Here is a 12,679-nt window from a genome sequence, read left to right as displayed (position 1 = left end):
ATGCCCTTGATTTCTAACCAGAGCTCTGAGAACTTAGTCTGTGGTTTGGGATTGTAGTTCTGTCCTGGGAGTCCTTGCCCTTGAGCTCCAACTCTAGCTGTGAGAAAGTATTCATGTGTATATATATATGTCCGAGCAAAGGACTGTGAGAGACTGTTCAAGACTACTAACCTTAATTCTGGGAAAGGGATGACATCTTGGATAAGAGCTCTCTGTTTGGAGTCAGAAGACCATGTTCTCCACCTGCAACTTTATGAAAGGAGTGGGATTCAGAGATTAGCTGCCAAGACTGGGGCCAGGGAACCCTATCTCTAACCATAGTTCTGGAAGAGACGTAAGATCTGGCATAAGAGTTTGGGATGAGTGTGAGGGTTCCCCATCTCTAACCAATGCTCTGGCAGAGGAATGAGATCTGGAATAAGACTGCATGTCTTGGTGCCACTGTTCCCCGACTCTAACCTAGGTCTAGCAGAGAAAGGGGATGTGGAATAAGAGCTCAGAGCTGGGAGTCATCGTTTACCATCCCTAACCCTAGCACTGGGAGAATCGAGACCTTGAATACAATCTCAAAAGTAGGGGAAAAGGTTTCTTGGGTTGCTGCCGTGAGTCCTAGTTTTAGGAAAAATTGGGAAGTGGGAATATAATCTGTGAAACAGAGTGCTATTCCCATCTCTGAGAGATGAGGAGGTCATGTTGATGGGCCTTTATGGCTGGAATTGCATCTTCTGAAAATGATGGGATGCATGGTGCTTTTTTGGGGATTTACAGCTATACATGCAAACTATTGGACATAAATCTCAATCATGGCTGTGACATATGGTAAGGGGCAGTGTTGAGAACGTATTACTTCTAGATCAGACTCTGGCAAGTTAGTGAGGTAAGGTGTACTGGTAAGAGCTGATGGCTATGAATCTAGGCAATTGTTGTGCATTCCTATCACTTGAAATTCGTTTCTCCCATAGTGCTCATTTGAAATGGAGAGCCCTTCTACCCTGTCCATCAGAGATCCTATGCCACACATGAACCTGCATACAATGGCATCACCAGTTCTAATCCATCCAGGTGTTGACGTAGGCTGAGACCATCTTTGTTTAGATCACACCACTGAAATATAGTCCTGTTATCCCTGCGATGAAAAACATTGATGTCTGTGACTAACACTGCCCTATCTTTCCTTTAGTGATGATCAGTCTGGAAGTGTGGTGATCTTTGGAGGCGTTGACTCCTCCTATTATACTGGCAGCCTAAACTGGGTCCCCCTCTCGGCAGAGGGATACTGGCAGATCACGGTGGAGAGGTATGTGCAACTTTCCAGCTGCCCTAATAATCAGCCACTGTGAATGAAAAAATATGAAACTGTGTCCAGAATGATGAATACAGATATAGATAGCAACAGCCGGAGAAACGTCTGATAGATGCGTGAGGGGCATCCTTGCTCAAACATGTAGGGTAATAGTGTAATGTGCACCATGGTCAGGAAGGCAATGAGATAATTCCTCTGAATTGATAATATTGATAGCTTATCTTTTGCCCTTGTTTCCCCTACTGATGTATTGTCCTTATGATTTCCTCCTTATAGTCTTTACTTCTTAGTCATTCCATATGCCTGCCACCTTCCTTTACTGTCCACCCCCTCTGCAACTAATCTAGAACAAGATTGTGAGACTTATCCTTGGGCTCAAGCCCAGGGACTGTCTCTATCCAGCCCTGAACTCTCTCCACTGACTCCCAGTGGCTGCAAGGATCAAGTTCAAGACCCTCTGCATCGTCCACAAGGCTTTCTGGGGGCGGGGCCTGCACAGCATCCAACTCTCTATTCCAAAATAGCTTCCTTCTTGAGCCCTTTCCTCAGCTTCCTCCAACTCTCTGATGGCCAAACAGTTCTCTAGGCAGAGAGTGGGGGGGTAGATCTCTCTCCTCTGCAGGCGCCTTCCTCTGGAATGGCCTCCCTGCCCCTAACTTAAGCCGGACCATCTGAAGTTCCGGAAGCATTGCAAGACCTTCCCTTTCTCCTCTGCTTTCTCTCTCTCCCTCCCCTGATCACCTACCTGTCTGCTGTGCAGACTGTCTGCTTGCCTACCCCCAGAGTCTCCCTAGGTACCAGGCTCCTTCATGATCAGTCTCCCCTGCACTGCCTCCGGGCCTATTGCACACGTAGGATCTGTAACTGGAACCTCAACAGTCTCCTGCCTCTTGTACTTACCCAGAGCCACACTGCCCTCACAGCACTTACTCAGAGCAATGCTGCCTTGATTGCACTTCCCCCTTCCCTCTCCCTGGTACTTCCCTCTCTCCCTTCCCCCTGTACTGGTGTTGTCATACTTGCACTATCTGAATGACACAAGGCCTAATAAGATCATTTGTCTTGTCCTCCCTCTTTCTTCCGTCCCTTGTCTCGCCGCACTTAGAAACACTTGTGTGCAGGCATGTTATAAATAACACATCATATCTTATGTTGACTATGTCTCTATAATTAAGTTCCAGTGTTTCCTTTACCGTATAATGATAACATGTTGATATTGGTTCCATATAAATGAGGTCAATATGCTTTAATGGGTTAAGTTTGTGTATTGCATAACATCCTATATCTCATCCATGCATCAATATATTTGCCGAACTGACATCATCCTTGTGTACACAACTTTCCTGTGTTCATTATACATTTCCTCTATGGATTTCCTTAACTTGTTTCACAATATGCATGTTAGTTTCTTCTCCTTGTGGTCCTGGTTCTCCCTCCATGGACTCATCCCTACAAGGCATTTCTGAAGCCAATTAGAAGAGCCACTTATTTTCAGATGCAGTGTGGTTTCCAAAAAGGCCAAGGGTTTTAGCTGTTAAGAGAAGCCTGGTACCTGACCTTACACTGAATGAGAGTGTATGACAGTGGAAGACTTAAGTAACTTGCTATGTCTACCTCTCGTTTTCAGCATCTCCATGAACGGGCAGGTGATTGCCTGCAGCCAGAGCTGCCAAGCCATCGTGGATACCGGCACGTCCAGGCTGACAGGCCCTCCTACTCCCATTGCAGACATCCAGTACTACATCGGTGCCAGCCAGGACTCCAATGGAGATGTGCGTTCTTTAAACCACTTACCACATTTCAAGATGTAACCTTGCAAATGCTTATGTTTATCTTCTCACTTTAGCCCTCTTATTATCTATCATCTTCAGTCAGTCTCAAGAGGACATTCTTGTAGTTATTAATGCCACCAGTCTGCTGTTTTTGACCAGAATCCAATCAAGTATTCACATCTCCTGACTCTTTCAGGCATCTAAGCGGACATGTGAGAAGTTCCCCTACTAAATCTCATCTCAACATATGTTGGAGTTCTTCATTTTGTTTACAATGCTGATCCATTGCGTCATTGCTTAAGCCTTGGTGCACTGGGGGTGGTCTTCCCGGCCATTAGGCACCTGGAAGTCTGATTTACCATCCCAAATGAAGCAAGGGCCTTAAAGAGGTCTCTGAGCACCTAATACCCAGGAATTCCACCCTTCTCAAAGTCTTTTAGCACCCGTGGGGGCGGGAGTCCAAGGATCAAAGTCAGTGATTGGGGGAAGGTGTGCCTTCCCTCAATTCAGAATTGCTAAGGTGATATGGGTGGGCTGAGGGGCGGTGCATTCGGAGAACCCAGCACTGAGACAGAACAAATGCAGCGTCACAAAGAAATTGAGAGGCTGGCAGATGGGCAAAGGGGCGAAGTGGCTGAGCCGCCTTCCTACACACTAGAAGAGAAACAAGGTAAGTGGGAGTGGGGGAAAGAGAGCAGCGGGGAGAAGTACGACAGGGGCTTTCTGTTTTGCCCAGCTGGCCCACAATTCCACGTGCCTACTGGTTAATAATGCCTGTAATTCACTCAAGATCCTCTTCCCTGATCAGCTGAACCAAACATCATTTTCCAGTGAGGGCGCTAAAGAACGAATATTGCCATATAGCGGAGTGTTGGAATCATTCTCTTCTCTGCCAGAGATAACTCTGCATTTTAGGGATGCCATCATTTTACCATAGATTATTTTTGTTCTCATTTTCTTTCCATTTTCCTTTCCTTTCCTCTAGTACATTGTTAACTGCAATTCCATCAGCAACATGGCGAACATTGTCTTTACCATCAACGGAATGGACTACACACTAACTCCTAGCGCCTACGTCAGCCAGGTACGTGCCTAAATTCCAAGCTTTCACTCTGCTCCTGAACACATTTCAGACCTACCCTAATTTTCCTACAGGTGCCCGGTCTATATTTTAATTAAAAAGGACAAATATATGCGTTAGGGATAATGGAGATTTTCCAGTATTTCAAGGGAACTAACTTCATTTAATCCAAAGTGGAGTGCCAGTAACATTCGTCTCTCCCACAGCAAGGTAATCTCTAAATGACTCAAGATCACGTCTACTCCCACTCAACAGAGCTGATCGATTCAACTACATTGCAGCAGTCACCTCTTTATGGAGGCTGGACTGTTCTCCACTCACTCAAAAAGGTGATCTCTCTAGACCAAGGGTCTGCAACATTTGGTGCTACGGTTGTTTTGGAGGATAACACTCATATGCCTTATGGCGCATAGTTAACATTGAGGGATCATGGTAGTCGTAGTCCAAAACATCTGACGAGCTGCAGGTAGGGTACTCCTGCCATAGACGGTGAGTGATAAAAGGGAGAGCAGACATGGTCATTCTTGACCATAATAGGGACCTCTTGGGTTGCAATGCTTCTGTATGCCCTATTCTGCTTGGTTCCCCTCTCTGTGCTCTATATCTTCAATAAGTGCATCATACTTCTTTCTTGGTTTGGTTGTGTCATCTCTGCTCGCACTGTTTGAGACTGAAGGGCTCTCCTCTGGGCCCCATTTTGCTGACTGACTTGGGGCCCCCTTTCCTCTTCTTCCATGCATCATCAGGGGCTGTTTGTCTTACACGTTTGGTCAATATTTTGGGTAGTGAGAGTTTTCTCCACTGTCAGCATCCCCCTCTCTGTGTTCCAAGATGGAGTCTGCAGTCCCTGCCTAGGTCTTGTGGCCCTGCTGCATATTTAGCTTGAAGTGGTAGATTCCTTCACCATCCATGTCAACATTCCTCAACACTGACCTCTCAACCCTTTTCTCGCTCATTCTCCATGTCATTCTTTTGCCTCTGCAGACACGGTTATTTGTTGACAAACACCAATAACAGACTTCCTATGCTTTCAACACTGCTTCAGAAACTACTTACATATTTGGCGGTCATTCTGAAAACCTGAAAAGATTTTGAATTTCAGGGCCTCGGAGAAGCCAGTCCTACTTCTTGTGTTGTATTACTTATGTGATATTAAGAGACACAGTGTGTCATTTCACAGGGGGAGGAGCAGTAAACTATGTAATAAAAGCATGGCACGCAGCATTTATGCCTTGCTTTTTGATTTTTTTATTTTTTGATTATGTACTTGGTTTATCATTAAACCTTACAAAAACAAATTTAAAACATCTCATTACAATATATAATCAGTTTAAGACATCGTAACACATACTACGCAATCAATTTAAAACATCATCACGTAGTACCGTATCAAATTAAAACATCCCACCATTTATTGCATATTGTACATTCCCACAAAATCAAGTGACACGCCATTATAAAAGATTAGTAGACCTGACATATGATATAATTGCAACTCCTCATAGAGAGAAAGAATAATCTCTAAAGTAATTTTACTCTAATTAAACATTGCAGTAGTGACTTTCGCAAAGCCAGGGAGGTAGACTAAAGCACCTGTTCCCACAAAGATTCCTAGAGAGAGAGAGAGCCTTAAATCTTTTACACATTTCTCAAAATAAATTCTACGTTGATCACCCAGAGATATAGAGAACAAAATCAAATGCTTTATGGTTTCAACATCTCTCGTACAATAACGACATAACATACTATCACACTCTGACCTTCTGTAGAGATAGCAGTTGTCTTTTGCGGGTAAGAGGTTCAGCCGAAACATTGCACTCCCAAAGTTCCATGAAGGAAATCTAACAAGCAGAGGTGCCACATCCCCCCGCTTTCTTTGAGAACTTAACAAATCGGGAAATATTTTGTACCTCCTCACATCATCGCAAGTTTTACACCAGCCGTCCCTCCAAAGGTTTTCTTTTATAGGCAATTGTATCCTGCATAACCACATTGCAACCAAAGCCCTGCGCCTCGAGAACTCCTTCGGATAAGCATTGCCAAATACCAACTCTCCCAATTTAAACACCTCCTAAAGGGAGTCCTGGGGGATTCTAGAATTTATTACATAATAGAATCCGTTTCCACAGTACTCTCATATTACGAGAACTAGACCCAATTCAAAGCGTATATCAGCCATGGGGGTAGATTTTGGAAGATATAACGTTCCCTGCCAATGAATCTCCAGAGCGTAAATAAAAGAGGGAAAAATGTTCCCCTCATAAAATCTTAATACAGGTAAGAAGGAAAATTTGCCAAACTTTCTATTGAAATGCTTCATTTGAGGAAGCAGATGTTTTACTGTATCTTTCAAATGGTTTAATAGTGCCATCTTACTCGGTGGGCATATATTTTGAAACGTAAAGATTTCAGATCATTCACAACTCCCAATTTACGTCCTGAGAGCCACCAACTCTGCCTTACTCTTACTGGCTGAAAACTTGAGCACATTGGTCTTATTCGTGTTTTTAATTAAATAATGTATTGTTGTGTAATCCACAAATGTAGTGATTAACCTTTGCAACCTTACACAGGTACAGCCAAACACATCTGCATTGGTCATCCAAATGAGCGTTACAGCACTTATTATAGGTGGAACAAAAGACACCCCTTTCATAGCTTCATCCAAGTCCGCCAAATATAAATTAAATAAAAAAGGCTCTAATATGCACCCTTGGGGCAGCCCTTGAAAAGTTGGAATTTCTCAGGTGGTGTCACCTGCCAAATTAAGTCGTACCCTTAGAGCAGTGTCAGTGTGCAAAAATACCAAAATATTCAGTAAATGAATTGGAAGGCCCCACCTTTCCATGTTTAACTATAGGATTTCCTGTTTAACTTTATCAAAGGCATGGGAAAGATCTATACTAACTGCATATATTGTGGGGACCTGTTGCTCGCAGGTTAATTTTTAGATGTGATCGATTACCCATCCTGCCGGTGATGTACCCACTCCTATCCTGAAGCCTACTTGATTTGGCTTCAAAATCCCATCACACAAGGCTCACTGTTTAAGTTCTTGCAAAATATGTGAAGCAAAGATCTTAGACTCCACGTCTAACAGCGCTATAGGTCTATATTTCAAGGGGTCACACTTCTTCCCTTGTTAAAAACTGGAACAATATAGGCTAACTTCCAAGAGGCAGGTGTTCTTTTTGCATGTAGCACAGACTTACGCAAATGATACAGTAAATTTGCCAACATTAGGGGTCTCCTTTTAGAACCATATTGCGGAGATAATTTGGCCCCAGTGCTCTGGGCATTCTACTGTTTTTGATCAGTATAACAATCTCCTGATGTAGCGCCCATTCCTTCTATGTTAACTTTCTCATCTCCTTATCGATATTCTTAGGAGCTGCATGTAAGTGTCCATAAGGTTTGACCTACGCTGACTCAGTTATTAGATTAGCCTGATTAAATAATTGGAAATTATAACTTTTTCTTCACCATCTCTGTAACTCTTTTTAATCCACCTGACACTCAGATTTAAAATTTGTTTAGATTCTTGAACCTCTCTGTTATATCACTGCGGTCGCGTAGCTTTAATATTAAATGTAGGTTTCTTATAAATCAATGCAGTTTTAGTAAATACAGAGATTTTTTTTTGGGATGGGGGCTTACACATATCCATAACTAATTCAATCTGAAAGTGAACCAATTCTCTCCTTGCATTAGAATTACATTCATTTATAACTCCTGGTGTCCAGATAAGACCCATTTTTCTCTTTGTCTCCTCCACTGCGGGGACATAGCTAAGCGGTACTCTATCCTCATTGCCCAAAAATATTAAACATCATCTTTGATTGTCACTAGGCCTTCCATCCCCAATCTCCAAATGCACACAATCCTGTGAGAGGTTTTCCGATACCACAATAAAATCAATCCTAGACTTAAACTGCTCCCGATGCCAGTTATACTGCGTTGCCCAGTCACCCGCCTCATAATCATTTAATATTATTAGATTCCAATCCTGTTTCCCATGTTGATCCCTTCCTGATGGTTTCCCTTTGCTGCCAGTCCTCTGCCCAATGCCCAAACAATCAGCATTACAATCCCCGGCTAAAACACTGTTTCCAGTATTACCCAGCTCATAGCTAAACAAAAACACATTAGCCAACTTGTCAAACACAAGCTCTTGTCTTACCTCCGAGTCATTGCAGTAAACGTTTACCAATAGGATAGCAATTCCTTTCGACTTTGTAACAACGTGTACTGCAGGTCATCCCATAACTTTCTTTCCAGAGCCCAGATGCAACGTACTGCAACCAAAATACCCCACCACCCCACTCCCACCCCACACCCCCCGCCCTTTATGCCCTCAGAAGCTCTTTGAATATTAGTCAGAAAACCATGCACTATTACATCTTCTAATCAACATGTTCCATGCCAAAGAATCACGCAGTGTTTAACAAGGTTGACACAACTGCTTTCGTCTTTTAGAAGATGTTGGAAACCCCTTGAGGTCCAAGAACAGGCGTTAACAAAACGAACGTTTCACCCCCTCCTTGGCACAGGAGGCCATTAATGCCCCAGCAGCCATGACCAGTTTTCTGTTGAGAATCTCTGGGGTAATGTACAGATAAATTCCCCTGATTGGTATGAACTCTTGATAAATATTGATCGAAATCGCTTTCCCTCAAGTCACCTAGGGAAGCCAGGATAAGGTTCCTACCCAATCTGGAGGGAATGTCCATGCCCACAATGTATATCCTGGCATGGTCTACAAAGTCTGCTAAGGCAGTATCCCGTGATGTGATGGTTCACAGCGTAGCAATATCATGACATCATGATACCTTGCCTTACTCCCCTGGACATTTTCTTTCCATTTGGTGACAGTGAAAGAGCACACATCGGAATGAACTTGTCTGTCATGCTTTCCTCCTCTGCCTTCAAACTGTATTCAGTTGTTATGCCTGCATGACATGTTCAACATGTACTCCTGTTGAAACCACCTTCATTTATCACCTGCTAAAAGCAAGCGGATTGCCTGCCAATCAACTGTAAACACTGTCTGCAAAGTGGAATTTGCAGGTAGCATTTATAATTTTACAAACTGGAGTTAAAAAGAAGGAGTAAAGGTGATTGGGCCTGTTTTAACTCTCTTGTTTCCACTCCATTTTGTAAACGTAGAAAATAAAATGCATGGGTCCCCATAGCTCTCAAATACCAACGTTGGTGGTCCCTTGCATGCAGTTTGCACTTTTTCCGAAATTAGCCCAAAAATGTTTCATCAATAAATAAATGTTACCGTCTGTAGAGATTTTTTTTTTAACTGGTTCTTTAATAATGGTACCAAGAAGACCTATTGGTGCGCATTACGAGTATGGAGGTAATTCTGTCATTTCTTTCACATAGTTACAACCAAACTCATTTCCTGTTACTGCTGTTCAGTCTGGCAGAATTAATGCCATACTATGAGTGGTAGTAGGGCAATGTTAATCCCCACTTTAGGAGTCCCATTGACTCAATGTAGATTTTTTGTTTTGGCACATTTTTGTGATGCTTGTGTCTGAAAATGTTCAAACACGTTGTTACAGAAGAGAGAGAGAGAGAGAATGGCGGTTCTTAATTGAGAATATCTGGTTGGCATAGCAATGGCACTGCCATGGTATGAAACTGCCAAATCACTCAAATCTCTTTTTCCAAATTCCTCAGCTGTATTATCCAATGAGTAGTTCCCTAACAATATTTGCTCCAGTCAGCAGCTTACTAAGAAGCAAGTCAGGTGCCGGGCTTTCCACTTCCGAGCTGCGCAGTGATTTCATATTGGGGTATTTTGGGTTATTTGTTCTGAAAACTGGGCTATTTATAGCTGCCTTTTAGGCCAGATCTGTTTTTTGTCCTTCTGAGGCTGCCTTTCTATTCCCACCCACACCACATCGCTCTCTCTACCCCCAAACCCCCACCCCCACTATCTCTACCCCACCCACCCCAATTCCAATCTCTCTACTCCCACTCAGCCACACCACCCCCATTATGTGTGCTAGTTGGGTTGTGTTTGGGCTCCTTTTGACAAGTCCTCCTGAGGCTGCTTTGTTCTTCATGTTTTTTGCCCCCAACCAACTAACATCACCCACCAAGCCCAACCCCACACTCTCCACCCCCACCCACCCTGCCCCCACACTCGTCCAAACCACCCACCCTCCCACACTCTCTATCCCACCAACCCTACTCCCACTCTCTCTAACTCCACCCACCCTATAATAATAAATAATAATAACCCCTACTTAACCCCACTCTCTATAACCCTACCTACCCTACCACCTCCCTCTCTACCCTACTGATCCTACCCCCACCCTCTCTACCCACCCACCCTACTCCGCCTCTCTCTACCCCCACTCTTCCAAACCCCACACACCCACCCTACCTTCACATACTCTACCCCCACCCACCCTACTTCCGTTCTCTCTAAACCCACCAACCCAGCCTTCCTCCACTCCCTCTACACCCAGCCACCCTACCTCATTCTCTCTTTCCCCAACCAAAGCACACTCTCTCTATCCCACCCACTCTCTCTACCCCCACCCACTCTAGCCCCACTCTCTCTATCCCCACCCACCTACCCTACCCCAACTCTCGCTACCCCAACCACCCACCATATGCCCACTGTCTCTACTCCAAACTGCCCTACTTCCACTTTCTCTGCCGCCTCCACCGACCCTACTGCTCTCTCTCTACCCCTGCGCACCCGACCCCCACTTGCCCTACCTTCACCCACCCTACCCCCACTCTGTCTACCCCCACCCACCCTACACCCCTTTCTATACTAGCCCTGACCCACCACTCTCTACCCCCATATGTCCCACCCCCTCTATGCCCATCCACCCAACTCTCTCTCTACAAAACCACCCACCCCACCCCTACTCTCTACCCCTCTCATCCATCCTCTCACACTATTTCGTACCCTCTCAGCCTCAACCTTTCTCGCTCATATTTCCTCTTGCTCATTTTCGATGGCACCCTCTCTCACTCATTTCCTCCCTTGCTCTATTCTCCTTCCTTCCATTTTCTTGCAAACCCACGCCCCGTATTGCATCCTCCTTTGACAAATTTGCACTCTTCTCCTAGCACCCTTTACCAGAAATAAACGTCAAAACGACTGTCTTTGCCAATGCTTGTTTTTGAGATAACATGATATTTAATGTTAAAATGGGGATAAACCCTTCAATTCACCTCCAACTTGGCGTGCAGTAAAATAACCAGCAATTTCGTTACTCCCCAAAAAGTGCCAATAAAGGAGTTACAGCTAAAAAGTGCCCATACCACCGGACTTGTAATGCGGCCCTTTGTTTCTTTGTAAATGTAAATGCTAAATGTGGTTTTGAAGGAGATTCTGCACGTCCATTAACAGCTTTCTTCACTGTCCCTTCCCATCAGACCCAGCAGGGCTACTGCATCAGTGACTTCGAGGCCATGAACCTGCCATCCAACTCCGGGGACCTCTGGATCCTGGGAGACGTCTTCATCCGTGAATTCTTTGTGGTGTTTGACAGGGGGAACAATCAGGTTGGCTTGGCAGTGGCGGTGTAAAGCTCCAACATGGAACACCGATGATCCTCTGGAGGAAGGGGGTTTCTTAAATATCACAGCAATAATCAGGCCTCATTTATGCCGCCTCCCCACCATGTGTCCCTTTGTCTCCCTCCTACCTTCTACTGCACCCTTAGGAACCCATTCGTTCTTGCAATGATCCCACAATAAATGTTCGTCATGTCCCTTTCAGACTCGGCCATTCTGTGTTTCTCTGAAGCTTGATTCCAGTGAGTGTAAGAGGCTATGGTCTATGAGTGTTCCGGGATGACCAAAGAAAGAGATTAGCAGCATGCATGGGCTTGGTATTATGCCTGCCCCCTAGCAGTTGTGGCGCCTTCCCCTTGAAGGGCACACATGCGGCAGAGCGACACAACTCCGCCAGGTGTGAATGCAATAAACGGGGCATGCCACGGATCGCCAGTGCGACCGTGGAGCCCGGACAGAGAACACTGTGTTGCGTGCGTTCTGTATGGCGGGGGTGCTCATGGGGCTGGAGAGGCATGCTGGCAACTATCAACATTAGCAACGAGGTGGAGCCGACGTGCGAATCTGCAGGGCTGAGGCGGTGATATTTCTTGGGGGCATTTCTCTAGGACACACTGCAATCAAGAGTGAATCCATATGTGCTAAACTGAGCCTAAGCGGAGGCTCCTATCTTTACTCTATGCTTCTACAACGTTCCTACGTGATTTTAGACAGACAGACGTCTGCTTACACTTAAGAAAGCAGGATGAGCTCATGCTGCGCACACTGCTTTATACACTCCAGCTGATGGAAGTAACAGGACCACATAGATAAAATAAATCAACACAAGATCTGAGCCTGGGATCAGGAGCCTAAGCCTCTCACTAAAAGATCTATGGTAACAGTACAACAGGTGGTATTTCAGAATACTGCCCGTTTTTACCGCTTTGCACAATTAAGGGTTGTGTCACCCATTTAACAAAAATCGGC

General features: G+C 44.7%; 1 protein-coding gene across 1 annotated transcript in view; it reads left to right on the top strand.

Moving 5' to 3' along the window:
* The window catches only part of LOC138513017 (pepsin A-like), a 43,333-nt gene extending 31,452 nt beyond the window's left edge, over positions 1–11,881 (top strand). The window contains exons 6-9 of the mRNA XM_069627732.1: positions 1,181–1,297; positions 2,931–3,075; positions 4,061–4,165; positions 11,579–11,881. Coding sequence (XP_069483833.1) covers positions 1,181–1,297; positions 2,931–3,075; positions 4,061–4,165; positions 11,579–11,722 — 511 coding nt within the window. The 3' untranslated portion in view covers positions 11,723–11,881. The remainder of the gene's footprint in view (positions 1–1,180; positions 1,298–2,930; positions 3,076–4,060; positions 4,166–11,578) is intronic.
* The last annotated feature ends 798 nt before the right edge of the window (positions 11,882–12,679 follow it).

The sequence above is a fragment of the Ambystoma mexicanum genome, chromosome 12 (assembly GCF_040938575.1).
Source record: "Ambystoma mexicanum isolate Mex_15411 chromosome 12, UKY_AmexF1_1, whole genome shotgun sequence".
Lineage (NCBI taxonomy): Eukaryota > Metazoa > Chordata > Amphibia > Caudata > Ambystomatidae > Ambystoma > Ambystoma mexicanum.
This window is presented reverse-complemented; position numbering and strand designations above follow the sequence as displayed.